This window comes from Microcaecilia unicolor, chromosome 3, assembly GCF_901765095.1.
Source record: "Microcaecilia unicolor chromosome 3, aMicUni1.1, whole genome shotgun sequence".
NCBI lineage: Eukaryota > Metazoa > Chordata > Amphibia > Gymnophiona > Siphonopidae > Microcaecilia > Microcaecilia unicolor.
Genome location: NC_044033.1, coordinates 409,088,726 through 409,110,186, shown reverse-complemented (window position 1 = coordinate 409,110,186; position 21,461 = coordinate 409,088,726). Strand labels below are relative to the sequence as shown.

At 41.1% G+C, this 21,461-nt stretch overlaps 1 protein-coding gene across 2 annotated transcripts in view; it reads left to right on the top strand.

Moving 5' to 3' along the window:
* The window catches only part of TNFRSF21 (TNF receptor superfamily member 21), a 199,361-nt gene that overhangs the window by 119,212 nt on the left and 58,688 nt on the right, over positions 1-21,461 (top strand). For both annotated transcript variants that reach the window (XM_030198788.1, XM_030198787.1), the window contains exon 5: positions 19,737-19,999. In XM_030198788.1, coding sequence (XP_030054648.1) covers positions 19,737-19,999 — 263 coding nt within the window. The remainder of the gene's footprint in view (positions 1-19,736; positions 20,000-21,461) is intronic.

The following is a 21,461-nucleotide window of genomic DNA, read 5'->3' as shown; positions in this document are numbered from 1 at the left end:
GCATCACTTGACACATCCACATACATACAACCACTTTTTTTTTAGATCTTTTTTTTTTATACCATCTGTTTTCTAATTGGCCATACTCTGTGTCCATTTCATGCCATTTTGATTTCTGTCACTGTTTTTCTTTACCATCTCCCTAGGGAGGGCATTCCAAGCTTTGACCAATCCCTCTATGAAAAATAATTTCTTGATATTACTTAATACCTTTCAAGTATTTAAATATCTATATCATATCTTCCCTGTCCTTTCTTTCCTCTAGACTATATGTATTCAAGTCTTCCAGTCTCTTCTCATATGTCTTTTGGCGCAAACCCCATTCCATTTTTGTCGCCTTCCTCTGGACCGTTTCTAGTCTCTTACTTTGGGTATCTTGCTAAGGATGTTAAAAAATATGTTTAATCAAGGAAGCTTGCACACAACTCTTAATTCTTCCTGCCAGGATGAATCGGGCTGTAATGTTTTTTTGGGGGGGGGGAGGGGGAGGGGGGGTGGTTTGTCTTCCTCTAAGAATAAAAATCCAGGTCTACACTGTTTCTTTGAGGTGGCACATTGTAGTCATCCTACATGTTTATGATCTGAGCTGAAGAATATGTGGATGTGATGGACAGAGGCACTGCATTGTCTTGCTCAGGAAAACAAAGAAGAATCTACTTTTTCTTTTTTTTTCCTTCTGACTGGTATCTGTAGCACCTGCTGCTACACTACCATTGTCAAACAGAATGAATATTTGTGCTGGCCAAGGTGCTGAAGGAGCTGTTCACAGCATCATTCCACATGTTCAATGTGAAGCCTTTGAGAACTTCACTGTTGAAAAATAACTGTACTTAGAATCTATTACCTATACATTTCTGCATATGTAGCAGTCCTTCTGTAATGATGTGATACCATTTGATCTGATGGTTATATTTAGTCTTATTAGTCATTAGTAAAGTAGAATAGCACAAGTGGTGGTTTTGTACGTTAATGCTGGCAGCCAACAGTTTAGTTGTGCTTTGGAGCACTAAGAGGGTAATTTTCAAAGCTGTATAGCTGTGTTAACAGATTGTATTTAGACTTCTAAAATTGCTCTTAGCCTAAGAGTATGTGTGATTTTTTTTCCGTATTAGTAATTTTGAATTTGCATGCAATTTCCAACAGTATCTATGGTACAATATCTAAAACACAATAAATGTGTACATGTAAAGTAAAGCACAATAACTGCATTAAAAATACAATCAACTTATACGTTAAAAACATCTTGTATCTTCTAAAAACACTTCAATCTAACATCTACTGGATTAAGAACACAATAGCTTGATGTCTTAAGAAAACTTGAAAAGTAAACATAGGCTTTCATCAACTATTGGCACAAGGATTCTGTCTGAATAGAAGGTGCTGAATGATCGTTTGAGAAGGTCTTTGGAGCCTGACAAAAATGAAGGAAAGGGCCTTGAATGGACAGTCTGCCAAGTACACAGAAACTAAAGTACTACTGATGATTCCTGGTAAATATGTTGAAGTAAGCCTTGGACAAATCTAAGAAGGAGAGAGACTGCTCTTGGCTGCTGTGATCAGACTTTAGCTCCATGCAAAAGTGGGAGACTCAAAGCATAGAACTGACCCCTTTGAGGTCTGTAATGGGCTACAAAGAGTCTCCCCCTTTTTTTTGACAGCAAAATAAATTTACTATCTCCCATGATAGAACCAAGTTGTGCCATAAGTCGTCTGGGCATGTAGTTTTGTCATTGCACTCCCAGAAGTGAACCTTAAATGGAGTTTACATCGTAAAGGTGTTTAACTATAAGCAGTATATTAAATTGAAATGAAAAAAATAAATTGCACATTTTAAACATATTTAAAATGTTCCCAGACAAATTGAAAGAAATATGATTAAGATAATAGAGTAGTAGAAAGAATAGTACAAAAGAAAACCGAGTTGGAGAGGGTACTTTATTAGAAAGGGACAATATGGAGCAGAGGGGGAGTTAATGGGCCTATAGAGTTAGGTGAGGGCAGAGTGGTGGTTAGAGGAAGAGTGAGGCTTGACATGCACAGAGACATCTCTGCTATTTATAGGAGGTGTACATTTTGGTTGAGTCTTATACCATGCTGATGCCTGGTTTGATAGAACAAGTCCTGCACACTTGGTTCCTGGTCCCACCTGATACATACCCACTCTGCTCCAAACATGCCCCTTTTAGGATGTGTGTGTATATATGTGACATGCTGCACATAGTACTCACCTGTGCTTGTGTTATAGAATACCACTTGGTGTTCCTGCCTTTTGGGCAGCCTGATGTTGATTTTTCTCTGTGAATAGTACGTAGCTTTCATAGTATTGCCACCTAAATCCCCAGCGTTGGACGACTAGGTGTTAAGCCTTCTAGTGGTATATATATTTCTTTGCATCAAGGCTTAAAAGCAATGAACAGTGTGCTGATGTCCCCATAATCCTTTGTGCATCTCGTACCTTAAACTCCTTTTAACAGAGTAGCTGCAATAGTGTGGTTTTTGTGTACAGATGTTCTGCTCTAAGCTTCCCATGCTTTTACACCAGCCTTTGAGGATGACAACATAGGACTAGTCACAGGAGACTTCTGGTTGCATGCTCCTTAAGTGCATGCATTACTAAGGCTGAGTTGCTTAAAAGTACAGCGCCAAAAAAAAAAAAATCCCAATGCTCAACGCTAATAGTATGCAAATTTTATGTGCGCTCTTAGCATTGAGCATTGGGGAAATTAAGGGGAGGAATGTGCCTGGGTCATGCACATAAGAGTTGTGCACATGCCTATTCAAACTAGGGAGCCGGTGCAGGAACTCCTCCCCCAGAGTGCTTTGACTCGGCATTTAAAAAAAAAAAACACTTCTTTTTGGGAGGCTGAACTTCAGAGTTTTTTTCTTTTGTTTTTAAAGTACAGGAAAGTCCTTGCTATTGAAAACACTTATTAACCTCCAGACATTTTGAGTCCATTCAAGCACCTAGGTTTCCAGCATTGGGGGCAGCATTTATTCCTGTGCTGTTCTGACAATGAGAGAGAATACTTGATGACCTTCTTAAACATCCCTTTGTATGCATTTAAATATCATTAGCACTGATGTTTTTGACAGGCAGGTTGTTTCTGGTGCTAGAGCCCTCTGAGCATTGTACATGGCTTAACACCAGCGCTATTCTGGCGCTATTCTGGCGCTAATCACATCTGAACATCAGTGCCAAAGTGCACTTTACTGTTGGAATAAGTGGGTGGAGCCATGGCTATAGCTCCTAATGCCACTTTCTCCAGGGTAAAGCACTAAAGGGGGAAAACAAAAAAACAATGTCTCGGGGGTTTTGTTTTTTTTTGTTAATTTTAGTGTTTGACTCCAGTTTTATTGTGCTGAATTTGTCTCTGTAGTTGGGCTGTCTAGGCTTTTTTTTGTCCTTTTGTATAAAAGGACCTTGTTTGACCTGGTCTGCCCACAAGAAAGTTGTGGTAAGTCAGTATACAATTACTCACTTTATTGAGTAACAGAGTCTAGCGTTCATCTCCATATAAGGAGCTGAACCTTATGCAATAATGCTACCCTTATTAAAAAATAAAGCAGTCAGCTTTTTGTGATTTCTGAGAAGTAGGTCAGATGCTAGAACTAGACCGGTTTCAGAGTTCTTTTTGCTGTGTGAAAATAAATGAAATGTATATTATACATGACTTCAATATAATCATGTTTTGATAGGCTAATGTGTCAGTAATGGTGGCTCTGATATACTCTCCTCTCTCTTCCCTGGAATGCCACTATTCCAGGTGGCATTCTTTTCTCAGTCTCTAGCAAGACAGTCCACATTGGTATTATTTTGTCCTGGTAAGCAGTAGACTAGCTTTTTAATGCTGCTTGAGTATTAAACAGGGATTATAATCTGCAAGGTTTTTCTTTTAGTGGAATGGTTTTCTGCTCTATTATACATTTGGGTAGTGGTTGTTTATTTATGAGATTTAGGATGGCTGTTGATGCTTTGAGGGTGTTTTTTTTTAAAAATTTATTTATTATTTTTTTATGGCATCTCGTTGTAGCCAGAAGTCCTTTACAAAGTCCATGGTGTAAAGCATGGGATTTTGGTAGAGGGCTCTTTTAAAAAAGTGCTCAGTTTGCACTTGGGTCTATATTACTTCGTTGGGGAATCTCATTTGACTACACCAGTGAAAGAGCTGCATCATGGAAAAAGGAAAGAGTGAACCTAAATTAACCTGCCAGTCCAAGTATGACTTGGATGACTTGTATTTTCATGGTAGTCATTATAGGCTGCTTTCTGAATTTCACAGCCATTCTCTGCAATATATCCCAGGTATATAATTTCTCTGGCTGCCACAAAGTGCTTTGAGGTTAGCTGCGAGTCTTACACCTCAGAACTAAGTTCTCCCCCCTTTAGCACCCCACCTTTATTTTGGCATCTCAGGTGAGATCTGTCCACCTTGAGGAGACATTGCCAATAGTTAACCTACCAGTGGCATAGCTTTCAGCCTCACTGATGCATGTACACCCTCACAGAACAGAAGCAGGACTGTATGAAGAAACGCAAGGTGTGGAAATTGTTGGAAGACTCAGAACTTTTGCTATGCTAATACCACATTGCTGGCTGAAAGTGAAAATGATCTGAAACATCCGATTTATCAAGATATGGAACAATCTTAAAATGGGCCCAAATGTTAACATGTAAAAGTCAAAGATCCGGTCAGCTGGTAAGATTAATTTCATCTTTGACTGAAATGTAATAGAGATGGTAGACCACTTCAACCTGCTCAGAGCAATAATCAATGAAATGATGACTTCTTGAAATCTTGTTGGCAGAATGGCTATGAAGCACCTAGACAAAATTTTCAAGTGCAGAGCAAGATTTTTGCCTAGCTTGCCCAAGCCATGATATTTTCAACAATGTTATATGGATCTGAAATTTGAACAACCAAGAAGCATAGATAAGAAAATTGATGCCTTTGAATTATGGTGGAGAAGAATACTGTGTATACAGAGGACTGCTTGGAGAACAATTTAATTGGTACTGGAGAAGATCAAATCTAAGCATTCATTGGAAGCTCAAATGATAGGACTTTGACTTTCATACCTTGGACATATCATGCAAAGAGAGCATTAGAGAAAGACATGCTTGGCAAAGATGATGGTTGGCATAAAACAAGACCACTTGTGGTTGTCCGATTTTTGTACTGAAACTTTTGTCTTCAGCACAGTCTAACAGGAACTTTGGGCTGTCTTCTGGATTGTCTGTTTCCAGTGAAGCCAAGAAGGTGGTTCCTCCTGGCCCACCTTTCCTCTTAATGTTGCACCATACTTTGTGTTTGTAAACCACTTAGATTTTGTACTTCTAGAATGAAGGAAAAGGGGTGTAATATAGACAATCTACATAGGCAGTATATCAAATGTGAACATACTCAAGCAGCACAATAGAACAATCATATGTATGATGAATATCAGCAGAATACAAATGAAACATCATGCATTAGAACATTCAAGTAACATTGATAAGATGATCACAATTTCACTACAAGACAAAGATGATCACAATTTCACTACAAGACAATGAAACTATCTTAAAGGCATCCAAGATGGGGTGAGTGCTTTTGAAATACAGACACAAGGTGGGTGGGAAAAGTATTGGGATGAATTTAAATGGGTGGGTAAATTAAAGGCAAATTATATGTATAGTTGAATATGGTATGTGGAACTGGTATTAGTCACAAAGCACGTGGCAAACTTGTCCAAATGCGTAGCAAGTAGATCCCAGGCTTTCATCTGCTTCCTGAAGTAGAGGTAGTCCCTCTGGGAGTGAGCTCTTGTGTGGGAGCTATTCTTCGGAAGGCTTACTGGTGGGTGCCACACTTTGCTATTTCCTCTAACAAGGATGCAGATGCTCCCTAGAGGGTCAACTTATTGTTTAGGTACTTTGAGTTTTGAGGCTCTTGTACACAATAAGCCAGAATTTTAAATTTGGTCCTGTAGGGTACTAGTAGTCAATTCAGTTTTATGCAAGAAGGGTGTCGTGTGATGTTGTGCTGCAGTATTCTGAATTAACTGAAGTCGATGCAAATTCTTATTGCTTTGACAATATACAGGGCATTATAGTAGTACTGTGAATACTGGTGCTGTGGTAGGACTGTTAATAAAACATTTCAGTCTTCGTGGTTGAGGATATATCCTGGCTACAAGCTTGACCACGTGTAGTACACCTTACTGAAATTAGGCTTCATTGTCTTTGGATCTTTACTATTCTGGGTCAATGAGATTACAAGTTACTGGACTTAGTCCCACAACGTGGACCTTTTCCCCCATGTTCTAAAACCAAACTTTGTAATTTTAACAGCTGCCAGAACTTTAGTTCCTGGAGGGCAATTATGTTTTAATCTGGGTCTTCCAAATCTATATAAACTGTTTAAACCCAGCTATACTTAACTTGATTACATAGTGTCTGCTTGTAAATTGATGGTGGTCAGGTACCATCAACAGGGACATAGGTAACCAGATGTTAGGGCAATAGCCTTGCTCATCAGTTGAAAGCTTGGTGGTAAGACATGTTGGGAAGAAGGCCTAGGTAGCTGAGAGGATCACTACCTCCTACTTGCTCAGTGTAAAATGTTTCAGGTGGTGTGACTTGGCCAGCAGACTAAAGCCCTCTTCAGTAGGTTAGCTAAACTAGGATCATTGAGGGATTGCACTTTGTAATCTGCTTAGTCACTAGGGGCGCTCAGCAGAGAATACACATTAGCCAGACCTGTTAGTCGTTGTGTAATCAATATCTTAATACAATCCCAATACTAAAATTATTAAAAAAAAAAAAAAAGAATTCCTCCCCCTTTAGGGGCCTATGTAATAAGCTGTGTTGCAGAATGATGTGGAGAATGGGTGAAGATGTATATTAGTTTGTTCAGTACATGTTACTGTACAGTCACCTGTTTAATGCAGCAGGTAATGCTGCACAATTAACAGCGCCTCAATAGTTGTAGCTAACTACATCATGTTTGCAATGCAGTTAATGTGCAATATTCTTCTGTATTAAGTGAATGTGAAAACTACTGGGAACATTCCCAACAATTAATAGAGGTTTTACAGGTGTCTTGTGTTATCTATCAATGTGTGGTTATGTTTTCAGAGGTAGCAAGTTTTCAGCTTCGGTTCTTAGTTGTGTTTATATATTGGTCTGATTTTTCAGCTGGGGAAGCAGCCATCCTTTTAAAGTTATATTCTAACCCCAGTGCTCAATTTCTATAAGCAGATAGTGCTGGTGAGCAGTGTCAGAACAGGATAATATCTGGAATGCACATTTAGCAATGGCTTTGGAAAAAACGGCCCCTCTAAAGAAAGTTCTATGCTCTGCACTCAAATGTTCTCTCTGGTTCCCCCCAGAACTACGGGTCCTTAAGCATCAAGGACACCAACTTGAAAGAAAATGGTGCAAATCTCACCTAGATGAAGATGGGCTCAACTGTAAGAAACACATGGCAATGTACCACCAGGCCTCGACAGCCAAAAAAAACAATGTTTCCCCCAACACATTTTGCAGCTAGTTCATTCAACCAAGCAACTATTTAAAATAGTAAACAGCCTACTGCAAACCCCTCAACAGAAACAGCCTTCCCAGTCACAAATAACCAGCAATGAGTTTTGCCACATACTTTGCCAACAAAATTAAAGGTCTCCATCAGGACCTACAGACAGTCCCATCAGAGCTCCTACCAGCTAATGAAGAGAACACACCTTCTTCCCCACTATGCACAGCCATCTGGGACTCATTCAACAAGGTCACAGAGGAAACTTTTGAAAACATTTTGAAAATATGTCCAACAACCTGCCCTCTGGACTCCTGTCTGGCCAAGATATCACAGTGAGCAAACAGAGGCCTTATTGAAGGGGCCACAAAAATTAACTCCTCTTGTGGAAGGGCAGCTGCCAACAATACTAAAAAGATCTGTGGTGTGCTCCCTTGATTTAGTACAAACTTGAAAGCTACTGACCAATCTCTAACATCCCTTTCATGGCAAAACTTATAGAACAGTTAGTCTACGTTCAACTCAGTGTTTGGCTAAATGAAAGTAATTGACTAGATCCATGTCAGTCTGTCTTCAGACCTGGGTATGGAACGGAGACTGTTCTTGGGTTTCGTCTCTTGATGATCTGCACAGAAACCACAACAGGGAATATTCCTTGATAACTAGTGTTGCTGGATTTCTCAGCAGCCTTCGGCACTGTGGATCATATTGTATATGCTTACGAGGCTGGAAGAAGCAGGTATCCGTGGCACGGTATGTACGTGGTTCAAATTCTGTTTGTCAGACAGACAGCACATCATTACCTTGGGCACTGAACTATGGGGTGCCACAGGGATCCATACTGTCTCGCATTTTATTTAATAACTTGAGCTTTTGGATGAGCTGCTTCGGTCAATTGTCACAAAATTCTGTATCTATGCTGATGATGAACCAGAAACACGCACAGCTTTGAATAAACTAACTGCCTGTCTAACGGCAACTCAGGAATGGGTGAAAAAACAACACACTGCCTGAACCCAAGCAAAAGAAATTCTTTGGATACCAAATACAAGTGGACAAATACCCGACTTCAAATTGCCTTTTGGGATATATAAACACCCCCTAAAATCATAAGTCAGGAATCTTGGGATACTGCTGGATTCATCACTGACTCTGATCCCACATATTCAGACAACCTTTAAACATTGTGTCTATTACCTGCAGCTATTAAGACATCTCTCTATCTCTGTATATTGAAAAGACAAGTCCGACCACAGTGGTCCATGCTATGATAATGTCATGACTAGACTAGTGTAATGCCTTGTACACTGGCCAAACCAAAAGGAGTATCTCCAACTAATTCAGAATGCTGCAGCCTGACTGATAGAAGGCTGCAAGCGGTGTGACCACATCACACCCTTCCTGCAAAAGCTATACTGGCTACCAGTATCTTACAGGGCTAAATTTTAACTGTTTTGATTTTCAAGGCTCTCAGACAAAATAGGCCAGAGTACTTAAAGAATAAGTTAGCCCTTTACACACCTTAGACCTCTAAGGTTCTCTCAAGGAGCATCACTCTCTGTACCCTTACCAAAAGAAATTGTACTATGCGATACCTGCTAGCAAACCTTCGCAGGAGGGATTACATTTAACTTGAGACTACCTCTACTTCAGGAAGCACGTGACAGCCTGGCTCTTCTCACAAGCCTCTAATACACATGATGACTGACTATATGCCCAGTCCGCACCTGGATTAGCTTGCTGCACACCCTGTAACTTACACCAGTTCCTTATATCTTGTTTAACTGTACAAGAATTGAGTTTAACCACCCACCTGTTTTATCTCAGTTGACTCCTGTACTGTCCATGTTGTCCCCATCTATATATATGCACTTGTCCACTCAGATAAATAGAGAAGCATTATCATATCTGTTCTTTGAATGTTCTATTGCTTTTTTTTTTTTTTGTTACATTTGTACCCCGCGCTTTCCCACTCATGGCAGGCTCAATGCGGCTTACATGGGGCAATGGAGGGTTAAGTGACTTGCCCAGAGTCACAAGGAGCTGCCTGTGCCTGAGGTGGGAATCGAACTCAGTTCCTCAGTTCCCCAGGACCAAAGTCCACCACCCTAACCACTAGGCCACTCCTCCACTCCTATTAGGTGTTTCATTGGTGTTATGCTGACATCGTATTATGTCTGCTATTTGAATATTCTTCCATGCTTTCTATTGTGGGATTTTGTGTACTGTACTGATATATTTCCAAGTTTACTTTATTTATTGTACTACGTTTATATTTGGCTATTTTACTATTCTGTTAAAAAATTATAATTTTTTTTAAATGTTAAACTGGACCTGCTGTATACTGGCTTTGGTTAATCTGTTCATAAAGGTGATTAATAAATCCCAATAAATAAACTTTTTTAAGGAGCACCACTGAATGTATGAAAAGGTGGTGTCTGCATCAATGACTGTATGAATATCACTGCTAAACAGCTGATGGTTCAGCCTCTGCCCCTCCCCAAATCTGGCCGTTATTATTCAATTCCTATTTGAAATATGCAGATAAGCCAGTAGTGCATTTTGCTTTGAAAATCAGGCCTATTGTACTTTTATGGAACATTCTAGATTCTACCAGATACAAATCCAGTCTATAAAGTACAGATTTAAAAAGTTATTGATTATTGTCCTGCCATGTAGTATGAAATAAATCATATAGTCTCCTTGTACACCATCATTACCGCTTGTAAACATTTCTGTGTTAATGTAGTATAAAAACTGACCTGTTGTATTACTAGACTATGAATGCCCTCAACAGGAGAGGTAAAGGAACTACATAAATCAAAAATCTCAACCATTAGTTGCTGTTTAATGGTCAGAATTAACTTTATATTGATGCAGTATTTGCCTTCAAATTGTATGTGTGTGTTACTGTAAACATAAATTATGTTAAAGCTTTGGTTTAGAGAGCACAGTTCACACCACTTAGCAGTTGCTAAATAGAACATATGCTTGTCTTCATGCAACATCAGTTCTGAAGTGCATTGCATTTGATTTATTGCTTCCAGATTGAAACATGCAATTCAGGTCTACTGTACTTCGCCTTGTGAAAGATTGCAGAGGAAAACCAGCATATGGTGCTCATTTTAGCAGCCATGGAAAGCCAAAGGCAGATCTGACTTATTTGTAGTTAGATCTAGGAATCTGGATTTATATAAATATATAGTGGGGCCAGTTTGTCAGTAAAACTTCACTGTAGCTCATAGTGATTTTGAACTGCGTGGTGTTCTGTCTTGTGAGAATATAGTGGGATTTTGGGCAACACATAGCTCAAAACTTGCTGAGAGCTGTGTGGTACAAATAGTAAACAGAGCAACTTTTATGGAAGTATGCTAGAAGCAAGTTTGTGGAAAAAGTGGGGAGTTGGGGGGGGGGCAGAGAGTGACTGTGTACTGGGGAAAGAGTCATTGAAGGTCACCACTGGCCCCAGGCTTTGGCAATGAAGAACACTACTATAAGCAGACATTTGGTAATATTCCCATATGAAAATACAATAAAGACTCTAAGCATAATGAAGTTAGAAATTGGCCTAGTGCTTGTAAATGCTACATTGTACTTTTTCTTTCTGTGCCCTACCATTCCCAAAAGTCTCCAAGACTGCAACTTAGGAGCCCTATTAAAAGTACAATGAGCAGTTACTTTTCTTATTTTTGCATGCTGTTAGCCCACAGGCTCAATAAATTACCATGCTGGTTTGAGCTATTCTGTGAAGAATAGCAAAAACTGTGCTCTCCTGCTGTGCAAAGTTGGTAAACACTGATCTTAAATGACTTTTTGCTGCATACCATGAAATGGGTATGGGCTGCACTTTGCAGTTAATGCACAAACTTATCACACAATGTTGCCACTGCAAATACCTTGAATGCAGTGGCCTCTGTCTGTAGTTCAGTGATGGGGTTTTTTTTTGTTTTTGTTTTTTGTCTGTGCAATAACTGTATAGGAAGATGCAGGAAATGACCCAGCAGTTCTGTTGTAGTTACCATTCGGTAATTTAGAGTACTTACTGCACAGTGATTATAAACTTTGCCACAGTTTAAGAGACCTTTGGCCCTTTCTTTAATTTCCAAATGGTTATTGGCTTATCACCAGAGGGGGGGTACATATTGGTGGTTTTTCAACTAAAATAGGTGAACGCAAAGAATCTAAAAAGCTGAGCATTTTGCTTTCTGTTAACAGGGATAGGAAAGAGGGCAATGCATGTGCCAAAAATCTTGCTCTTGTTGTGAAACCATTAATGAGCAAGTGTGTTGCATTCCTTTTCTGGTCTTAAGTAACTTGGATCTAAAATCCTGCCTTTTTTGGAGGCCATTTCCAGATCTTAACCCCTGATTCTCCTGATCACAGCCTGGCTGGTTCTTAACCAATGAAATGCGCCAATTTTTTTTCCCATGGTTTTGTCTTGGCTAGGTTGTAAGATTTGCAGACAAGAGACTCTTATATGTATCTGTATGGCGCTGTATATGTCCAATAGGGCTATAAAAATGGTTCAAAGGAGAAAACTACGGCTTAACATGAGTTTGATTTTGATTTATTGACTTAATATACTGCTGAACACTGTTAGGGTTCTAAAGCGATTTAGAATTGCAGGCTGTTAGATCCACCCATGCCATCATAAATGAAAAAGTATTAAGTGGTCAGGCAAACAGAGCTGCCAACTTAGTAAAGGGGTCTTTTGTACGAAGAGAGACTTGCCGACCTCAACATGTATACCTTGAAGGAAAGGGGAAAGAGGGGTGATAAAGACAAAAAAATAAAACAAAACCCATGAACTACAGACAGAGGCCACTTAATTCAAGGTATCTGCAGTGGCAACAGTGTGTGATAAGTTTGTGCATTAACGGCAAAATGCAGCCCATACCCATTTCATGGTATGCAGCAAAAAGTCATTTAAGATCAGTGTTTACCAACTTTGCACAGCAGGAGAGCACAGTTTTTGCTATTCTTCACAGAATAGCTCAAACCAGCATGGTAATTTATTGAGCCTGTGGGCTAACAGCATGCAAAAATAAGAAAAGTAACTGTTCATTGTACTTTTAATAGGGCTCCTAAGTTGCAGTCTTGGAGACTTTTGGGAATGGTAGGGCACAGAAAGAAAAAGTACAATATAGCATTTACAAACACTAGGCCAATTTCTAACTTTATTATGCTAAGAGTCTTTATTGTATTTTCATATGGGAATATTACCAAATGTCTGCTTATAGTAGTGTTCTTCATTGCCAAAGCCTGGGGCCAGTGGTGACCTTCATTGACTCTTTCCCCAGTACACAGTCACTCTCTGCCCCCCCCCAACTCCCCACCTTTTCCATAAACTTGTTGATTTAATCATGAATTTATAATGATTGTGACCAGGGGCGTAGCTATGTGGGGGCATGGGCCCCTGTAGATTTGGCCCTGGCCCCGCCGCCATCCCTCCCCCGTCAGCAAAGGTACCCGACGGCAGGAGGGGGGTCAGGGCCAAATCTACATGGGCCCATGCCCCCGTGGCCCCACATAGCTACGCCCCTGGTCACAATCATTATAAATTCATGATTAAATCAACAATGAATGTGATATTATATACTTGATTATGGTCTTTCTGTGGCATTTCTGGGACATAGACCATAGAAGTCCGCGTGGCCCTATGTTCCAACTGTCTCATTTGTGAGACACAGACCGTAAAAGTCTGTCCAGCTCTGTCCTCATGTTCCAGCCACTAAAATTGCTGTCTAAACCCTTTGCAGCCCATCCTAAACCAGATTGCCATATATGAGACAGACTGTAAAGGTCTCCCGCTATCGGCCCTAGTTCATCACAGCCAGAGTCACCATCTAAGTGTCACGTGACACATCCACACACATGCAGCCATTTAAGTTTAGGTTTTTTATAACGTCCATTTTCTAATTAGAGATGCTTTGTGTTCATCCCATGCCTTTTTGAATTTCATCACCATTTCTATCTCTACCACCTCCTTAATGGAGACTTTCCACATCTGTGCTTTTAAAGCAAGGAGGACGAGATTGCAGTCAAAGAACTTGGTACTCGGTAGGTAAGAGGCTGGCGCAGGTGCAGCATACACTTCCATGAAAACCCCACAGGAACTGCTTCCGTCCCCACAGGATCCCCATAGAACTGCTTCCGTCCCCGCGGGAATCCCGTGAACCCTGATCCTGTGCAGGTCTGTACTCGGGTATACATATAAAATATCACAGACCTTGTAAAATGAGTTTATCTTGTTGGGCAGACTGGAGACCGTTCAGGTCTTTATCTGCCGTCATTTACTATATGTTACTAAGTGCACTAGTGTTTTTAGCTTCTGCTAGAAATCAGCTGGTGCTAAACGCTGAGACACCCATAGGAATATAAAGGGTATCTTGGCATTTAGCACCAGCTGATTTGTAGTGTGAGCTAAAAATGCTAGTGCACCTTAGTAAACGACCCCCTAAACCATTTCACTGAAATCTAATGTTCCATGGTGCATGTTTTACTGTTGCCTTTTTATGCACAGCAGGATTCAGTGGGTTACTTTATTAATAGGGCATTTCTGTGCATTGCCCAAGGACGTGCCTGTTTTATAATGGTGAACCAGAAGTTAAAAAAATAATTTCTATGAGAATATAGAGGAGCAGGTCTAGGAGAAAACCATATAGTTCTCACAAAACCCCAAAAGTGGCAGAAACACGGTGAACAACCATCTATAAAAAGCTGACAATCAAGAATTTAAGAGAAACAGATAACACCAACTTACATTATCAGCAGCAATGTTGTACTGCTTCTGATATTGTTCCCTTGCAAACAGTGCTCTTCTTCCTAGGAAGCTGATATTTCAAAGGTACTCAGGGCCAGATGCACTAAACTTAACGAGCAAGTAGTAAACCCAGGCATGCAGTAAAGACTTTTTTCCGACGACGGTAGCAGCTAATGAAAACGGAATGCGGATGAGCAAATTGTGTGGAAACCGTATTTTAATGAGATGCACTAACTTTTTCCGATTGCCTTAACGCTGGAAAATCTAATGAATGGTCTGTACCTCTCATTGAGGCTGCGCGGGATTGAAAAACTGCTACAAAAGTAAAAAAAAAAATCGGGGAAAAAAAGTCAAGTGCTCGTGAGTGCAATAATAAAAACGTCTATTTTGGCCGTCATTCCCCCCCTGCAATAATAAAAACGTCTTTTTTAGCAGTGCTTCACTCAGCTGAGAGACCTGGAAGTCCCTGAGCCAATCACAACATGTTTAGCTGAGCTAAACGCACTGTAATTGGCTTAGAGACTTCCAGGTCTCTCAGCTGAGTGAAGCACTGCCAAAAAAGACGTTTTTATTATTGCAAGGGGGGAAGGTGGCCAAAATGGGCACCCATCTAAAAAACCGTCCATTTTGGCCCCCTTAATAATAAAAACGTCTTTTTTGGCAGTGCTTCACTCAGCTGAGAGACCTGGAAGTCTCTGAGCCAATCGCTTTTTGTTATTTTGAATAGCTGGAGAGCTCTCTAATCTTTCTTTAAGCAAGAATGTGCTTTGATCTAGTAAACCAAAAATATTCAAACATCCCAGTAATCTGGGGAAGAAGAAACAATAGACTCCCCCATCTCCCTAGAAGAGACAAACTCAAGAGGCAAATCTCTTATCTAGCTATACCCACACTAATACCTGCCTACCACCATCAAGTGACCCCTACAACTACAACCACAGACAGACCAGTACTTGGGAAACTTGGGCCTAGTAAATGCCAGATCAGCCAATAAAAAAATTCATATGGTCTATGATGTCATCAATGAATACCACTTAGACATCTTGGGAATAACTGAGATCTGGCTGGATGAAAGCGGAGGAGTACCATTGGCTGAACTATTCCCCATAGGATTCACTATCCTGCACAACCAAGACAAGGGAAGCGAGGTGGAGGGGTAGCAGTCCTGATCCGAGAAACATTCAAACTATGCAGAATCTCCTTCCCCTACCTGTCTGAGTCAGAATGCCTGCTAATCCAGCTGGGAGACAAGGAACCAGTGTGGCTGCTCGTGGTCTACAGAGCACCTCGCAACACCACATATGTGTAAGAATTGCTTTATCTGGTGACTGAGGTACCCGAGGTTACTGATTGTGAGAGACTTTAACCTGCACATCAAAACTCCAGACACCAGTACTGCTACCTTCCTCGATATGATGGTAGTTGTAGGATTCATTCAGGTGATCAATTCTCCAACCCATGAGAAGGGCCATATGCTAGACTTGGTGTTCTGTAAAGGGGTTAACATTTTGGAACACAAGGCTGGTGGCATAGAGATGACACCTGTATCATGGACTGATCATTTCCTAATCAAATTTTCTATTAAGGACTACATAAAATAGATGGGTCCAATCAAAGTTTGGAAGGCAATCTGAGACATGAGAAATCTGACTGCTGAAAACTTCCTAGAGGCCTTCTCCTATCCCCATGTGGATGAAAAGACGATGACCGTGTCAGAACAGGTTGATATCTGGAATGCATTCTTAGCAATGGCATTAGAAAAAACAGCCCCTCTAATGAAAGGGGAAATGGGACTTGATATACTGCCTTTCTGAGGTTTTTGCAACTACATTCAAAGCAGTTTACATATATTCAGGTACTTATTTTGTACCAGGGGCAATGGTCACAAGGAGCTGCAGTGGGAATAGAACTCAGTTCCCCAGGATCAAAGTCCACTGCATTAACCATTAGGCTACTCTGAAGGTCCCTATGCTCCACAAACAAATGTTCCCGTGGTTTTCCCCAGAACTACGGGTCCTTAAGTGTCAAGGACATCAACTTGAAAGAAAATGGAGAAAATCTCATCTAGATGAAGAAGGGCTCAACTGTAAGAAACACATGACAATGTACCGCCAGGCTGTAACACCAAAAAAACAATATTTTTCTCAACACAAGAAACAAGGAGCTAGTTAAAATAATAAACACCCTACTACGAACCCCATAACAGAACTAGTCTTCCCAGTCACAACTAACCAGCAATGCTTTTGCCACGTACTTTGCCAACAAAATTAAAGGTCTCCATCAGGACCTACAGATAGTCCCATCAGAGCTCCTACCAGCTAATGAAGAGAACACACCCTCTTCCCCACTATGCACAGCCATCTGGGACTCATTCAACCAGGTCACAGAGGAAGCTCTTGAAAATATCCTGAAAGGTCTACGGCCTACAACCTGCCCTCTTGATCTCTGCCTAGCAAAGACTGTACAACGAGCAACCACAGGCCTCATTGAAGGGGCACTAAAATTAACGCCTCTTATGGAAGGTCAGCTGCCAACAACACTAAAGAGCTGTAGTGCGCCCCCTACTGAAAGAGCTCACTGGACCAGGACAAGCTGAAACTACCAATCAGTCCCTAACATCCTTTCCTGGCAAAACTTATAGAAAGGACAGTCTGCAGTCAACGCAATGACTGGTTAATTGAAAGTAATTAACTTTCAATTAACCAGTCAGACCTGGATACGGAACAAAGACAGTCTTTGTGTCCCTTCTTGATGATCTGCACAGAAACTATGACAGGAGATCTGCCTCGATACTAGTATTGCTCGATTTCTTGGCAGCTTTTGACACAGTGGATCATAATATGCTTACAAGACTGACAGAAATAGGTATCAATGGCACAGTATTGGTTCAAATTCTTTCTGTCGGACAACAATCAGTTCTGTTCAGCAACAGCACATCATTACCTTGGGCGCTGGACTGTGGGGTGCCACAGGGATCCATATTCTCTCACATTTTATTTAATATCTACATCAAGCCTCTGGCTGAGCTGCTTCGGTCAATGAACAAAATTCTACTTCTATGCTGATGATGTGTAACTACTCATACCCACTGAATCAAATCTACCCACAGCTCTGAGTAAACTGACTGCCTGCCTAACTGCAACTCAGAAATGGGCAAACAACAAACTTTGCCTGAACCCAAATAAAACAAAGATTCCTTGGGTACAAAATACAAGTGGACACATACCCAACTTTAAAATATCTTTTGGGAAGTAAACTCCCTCTAAAATCACAGGTCAGAAATCTTGGGATACTGCTAGACTCATCACTCTGACCCCACAAATTCAAAGAACCTTCAAAAACTGTCTGTCACCTATGGCAGCTATGAAATTTCTCTCCATATATTGAAAAAATGAGTCTGACCACAGTGGCCCATGCTGTGATGACATCATGACTAGACTAATGTAATGCCCTATACACTGGCCAAATCAAAAAGAGTTTGTATCCGCTCCAACTAATTCAGAATGTTGCAGCACAACTGATAGAAGTCTGTGAGTGTCGTGACCACATCACGTCCTTCTTGCAAAAGCTACACTGGCTACCAGTACCTTACAGGGCTAAATTTAAAACTATTTGATTTTCAAAGCCCTCAGATAGAATGGGCCAGAGTACTTAAAGAATATTTTAAACCTTTACATGCCTTTCAGACCTCTAAGGTCCACTCAAGGATCATCACTATCTGTACCCTTAACAAAAGAAATTGTACGATTTAATACCCGCCAGCAAGCCTTATCAGGAGTAGCTCCCACGCTCTGGAATTTACTCCCAGAGGGGCTACGTGTAACTCGAGACTACATATACTTCAGGAAGCAGGTGAAAGCTTAGCTCTTCTTCCAAGCCTTTAATATGTAGGGTGACTTTCCCCCCCAAACCCACCTCCCCGCTCCCCCCGTTTTCTATTTCTGTTGATGGCTCTCTCATTCTCCCTGTCTCCTCAGCTCGAAACCTTGGGGTCATCTTTGACTCTTCTCTCTCCTTCTCTGCTCATATCCAGCAGACCGCCAAGACCTGTCGTTTCTTTCTTTACAACATCCGTAAAATCCGCCCCTTTCTTTCCGAGCACTCTACCAAAACCCTCATCCACACCCTTGTCACCTCTCGTTTAGACTACTGCAATCCGCTTCTTGCTGGCCTCCCACTTAGTCACCTCTCCCCTCTCCAGTCGGTTCAAAACTCTGCTGCCCGTCTCATCTTCCGCCAGGGTCGCTTTACTCATACTACCTCTCTCCTCAAGACCCTTCACTGGCTCCCTATCCATTTTCGCATCCTGTTCAAACTTCTTCTACTAACCTATAAATGTATTCACTCTGCTGCTCCCCAGTATCTCTCCACACTCGTCCTTCACTACACCCCTTCCCGTGCACTCCGCTCCATGGATAAATCCTTCTTATCTGTTCCCTTCTCCACTACTGCCAACTCCAGACTTCGCGCCTTCTGTCTCGCTGCACCCTACGCCTGGAATAAACTTCCTGAGCCCCTACGTCTTGCCCCATCCTTGGCCACCTTTAAATCTAGACTGAAAGCCCACCTCTTTAACATTGCTTTTGACTCGTAACCACTCGCCTCCACCTACCCTCCTCTCTTCTTTCCTGTTCACATTAATTGATTTGATTTGCTTACTTTATTTATTTTTTGTCTATTAGATTGTAAGCTCTTTGAGCAGGGACTGTTTTTCTTCTATGTTTGTGCTGCGCTGCGTATGCCTTGTAGCGCTATAGAAATGCTAAATAGTAGTAGTAGTAGACTGGCTATACATCCATTCTGCACCTGGACTAGCTTATTACAAATGCTGTAACTTAGATCAGTTCCTTATCTCTTGCTTAACTATACAAAGAACTTGTCTTGATTTTAGCTAACCTTCAAATTATCCCAACTGACTGTACTACACATCTTGTTCCCATCATATATCTGCTGAGTAGGCAAGAATGGTGATCCCCTTCACTCTCATACCAGACACTTAATCATCTTCTGGGCCGTGCTGAACCCCTTATGGAGGCTGAATATCACCTTCCTTAAACCAGTTCTTCTTTCCCCCACCCAAGCATTCTTAGAAAAAAAACCCAAATTATTCACACATTAGAAAATGTACAACTTTTTTTTTTAAACATTTGTATATTAAATGTACATTTTTCATACAAATGCATTGTAAAATTACCACAGAATGTCAAAAACTTGTTTCAGCATTCTCTAGCTTAGGCAGCCCATAGTTTTCTATAGCGGTTAAGATTTCTGTGCCAATATGTAGAATCACGATATGACGTATGCTTGTGAAAATGTATTTGCAGATGTGCAAGCGCAGCTTCATCAGTTATTGAATGAGGGAAAAGTTTTGAAGAAATTATTTCTAAGTATCTCAAATGACTACTTGTGGCAGATTATCTCTCTGATATTTAGTCTGTGACTCATCTTGTTTTCAATAGGCATTGACATTTTGAAACTCGTTGCTGCCCAAGTTGGAAGCCAGTGGCAGGATATCTATCTCCAGTTGTGTAATGCAAATGAGCATGAGGTTGCAGAATTCTCCAATGGGTACTCGGCAGACCATGAACGGGCCTATGCAGCTCTCCAGCAGTGGACCGTCGGCCCTGAAGCCAGTCTTGCTAAACTTATTAGTGCTCTACGCCAGCACCGACGCATTGATGTGGTGGAGAAGATCAGAGGTCTGATGGAGGATACACCCCAGGTATTGTAACTTTTGTCTCTTCCTTTACCTTTTAAAGTGGAAAGAGTATATAAAGGGCAACTCTAGAACTGTGCACCAGTCTTTGTGCCCCCTTGCGTGCATATATGTACAGAATACTAGTATGTTTCTGGTTAAGTGTATATTTAAGCATATAGGTGCTAGCAAGATGTCTATACACTATAAGGGCATGCGTATATGGTATAGAGTATAAATGTGAAGGGAGTATATGTATAGACGGGACACAAATATTCTCCTACTTACAAGTGCAACTTCCCCCCATTAACTTATTCTATACCTGCTGCATGTAGGCACTCATAGTTATGTTGGCTCTATAGCTGGTGTAACTGTAGCACATAAATGGATGCCCAGATTTTCTTGTAGAAAAGGCCTTCAGGCAACATCAGGGTGCCTAAAAGGGGCCCATTTATAGACTTGCTCCCAGAGTGTATTAGAAGTCTTCACATCTTTGTATATTTTTCACATCATACTGTCTTAAAAATACAATTCACAATGCATTAAGTAGGCGTTTTTCACAGAGTTACACAACTTACTCTCTTCTTTCAATGAGAGAGAACAATTTTAGAAGTACCAAAAGTACTTAAGGAGCCAGAGTTTTTATTCATTGCACAAGTCTACACACTTTGTTGCAGCAAATGCAAAGTAACTCCATTTCCAAAGATTGCCTTAACAGTGCCCTTAATAAATTAAATAGAGCCCATCTGGGTCCAGTAGATGAACTGACTCAAATACTTTTTTGAATAAAGTCAACCTATTTGACCTTAATTTGATTCAGTGGTTTAAAAACATGGAGCTGCCAAAAGAATTCCAGGGTAGTTGGTCAACGGTACAGATTGGGGCAAGGCTATAAGAAATTTCTGATATGTTTGAATATCTCTTGGTACACTGTCAAGTCCATTGTTGTAAAGTTGACACTCATGATTAGGCCAACCCTTGTTAGTAGCTTCCAGCTGTTGGGACTTGGTGGATACGCTCCCTCCGGAGCAGGCCAAGCCTTTTTCACCAGTTGGTCAAGCAGCAGAAGGTGTGTTGAAAGTTCTTGGCCAGGGGCACTGTCGATGTAGCATCCAGGATCTCTGCTCAAAATGTAGCAATGTGCAGACTCTCATGGCTGTGTTTCTGACTTGGAACACTCTGTTCAGCAGAGATTGGCGAATACCCCTTGCCGGGGGGGGGGGGGGGGGGGGGATGGCCTTTTTGGAGAGAAGGTTGAGGAGGTTGCTGACTAAATCAAGAAGCATACTGATACAAACTCTTCTCTCTCCCACCGAGCACCTTCTGTATCTGCTGCCTCATCTAGGAAGATTTTTGGCAAGCCAAGGAGCAGTCCCTACTACTATTCTAGGTATAAGTACATTCCTTTGGTTCATCAGCCTACTCAAGCTCAGCCCCAGCTTGCTGGTTCACGACAACAGCATGCTTCTAAGGCCCCTACTGCTCCCCA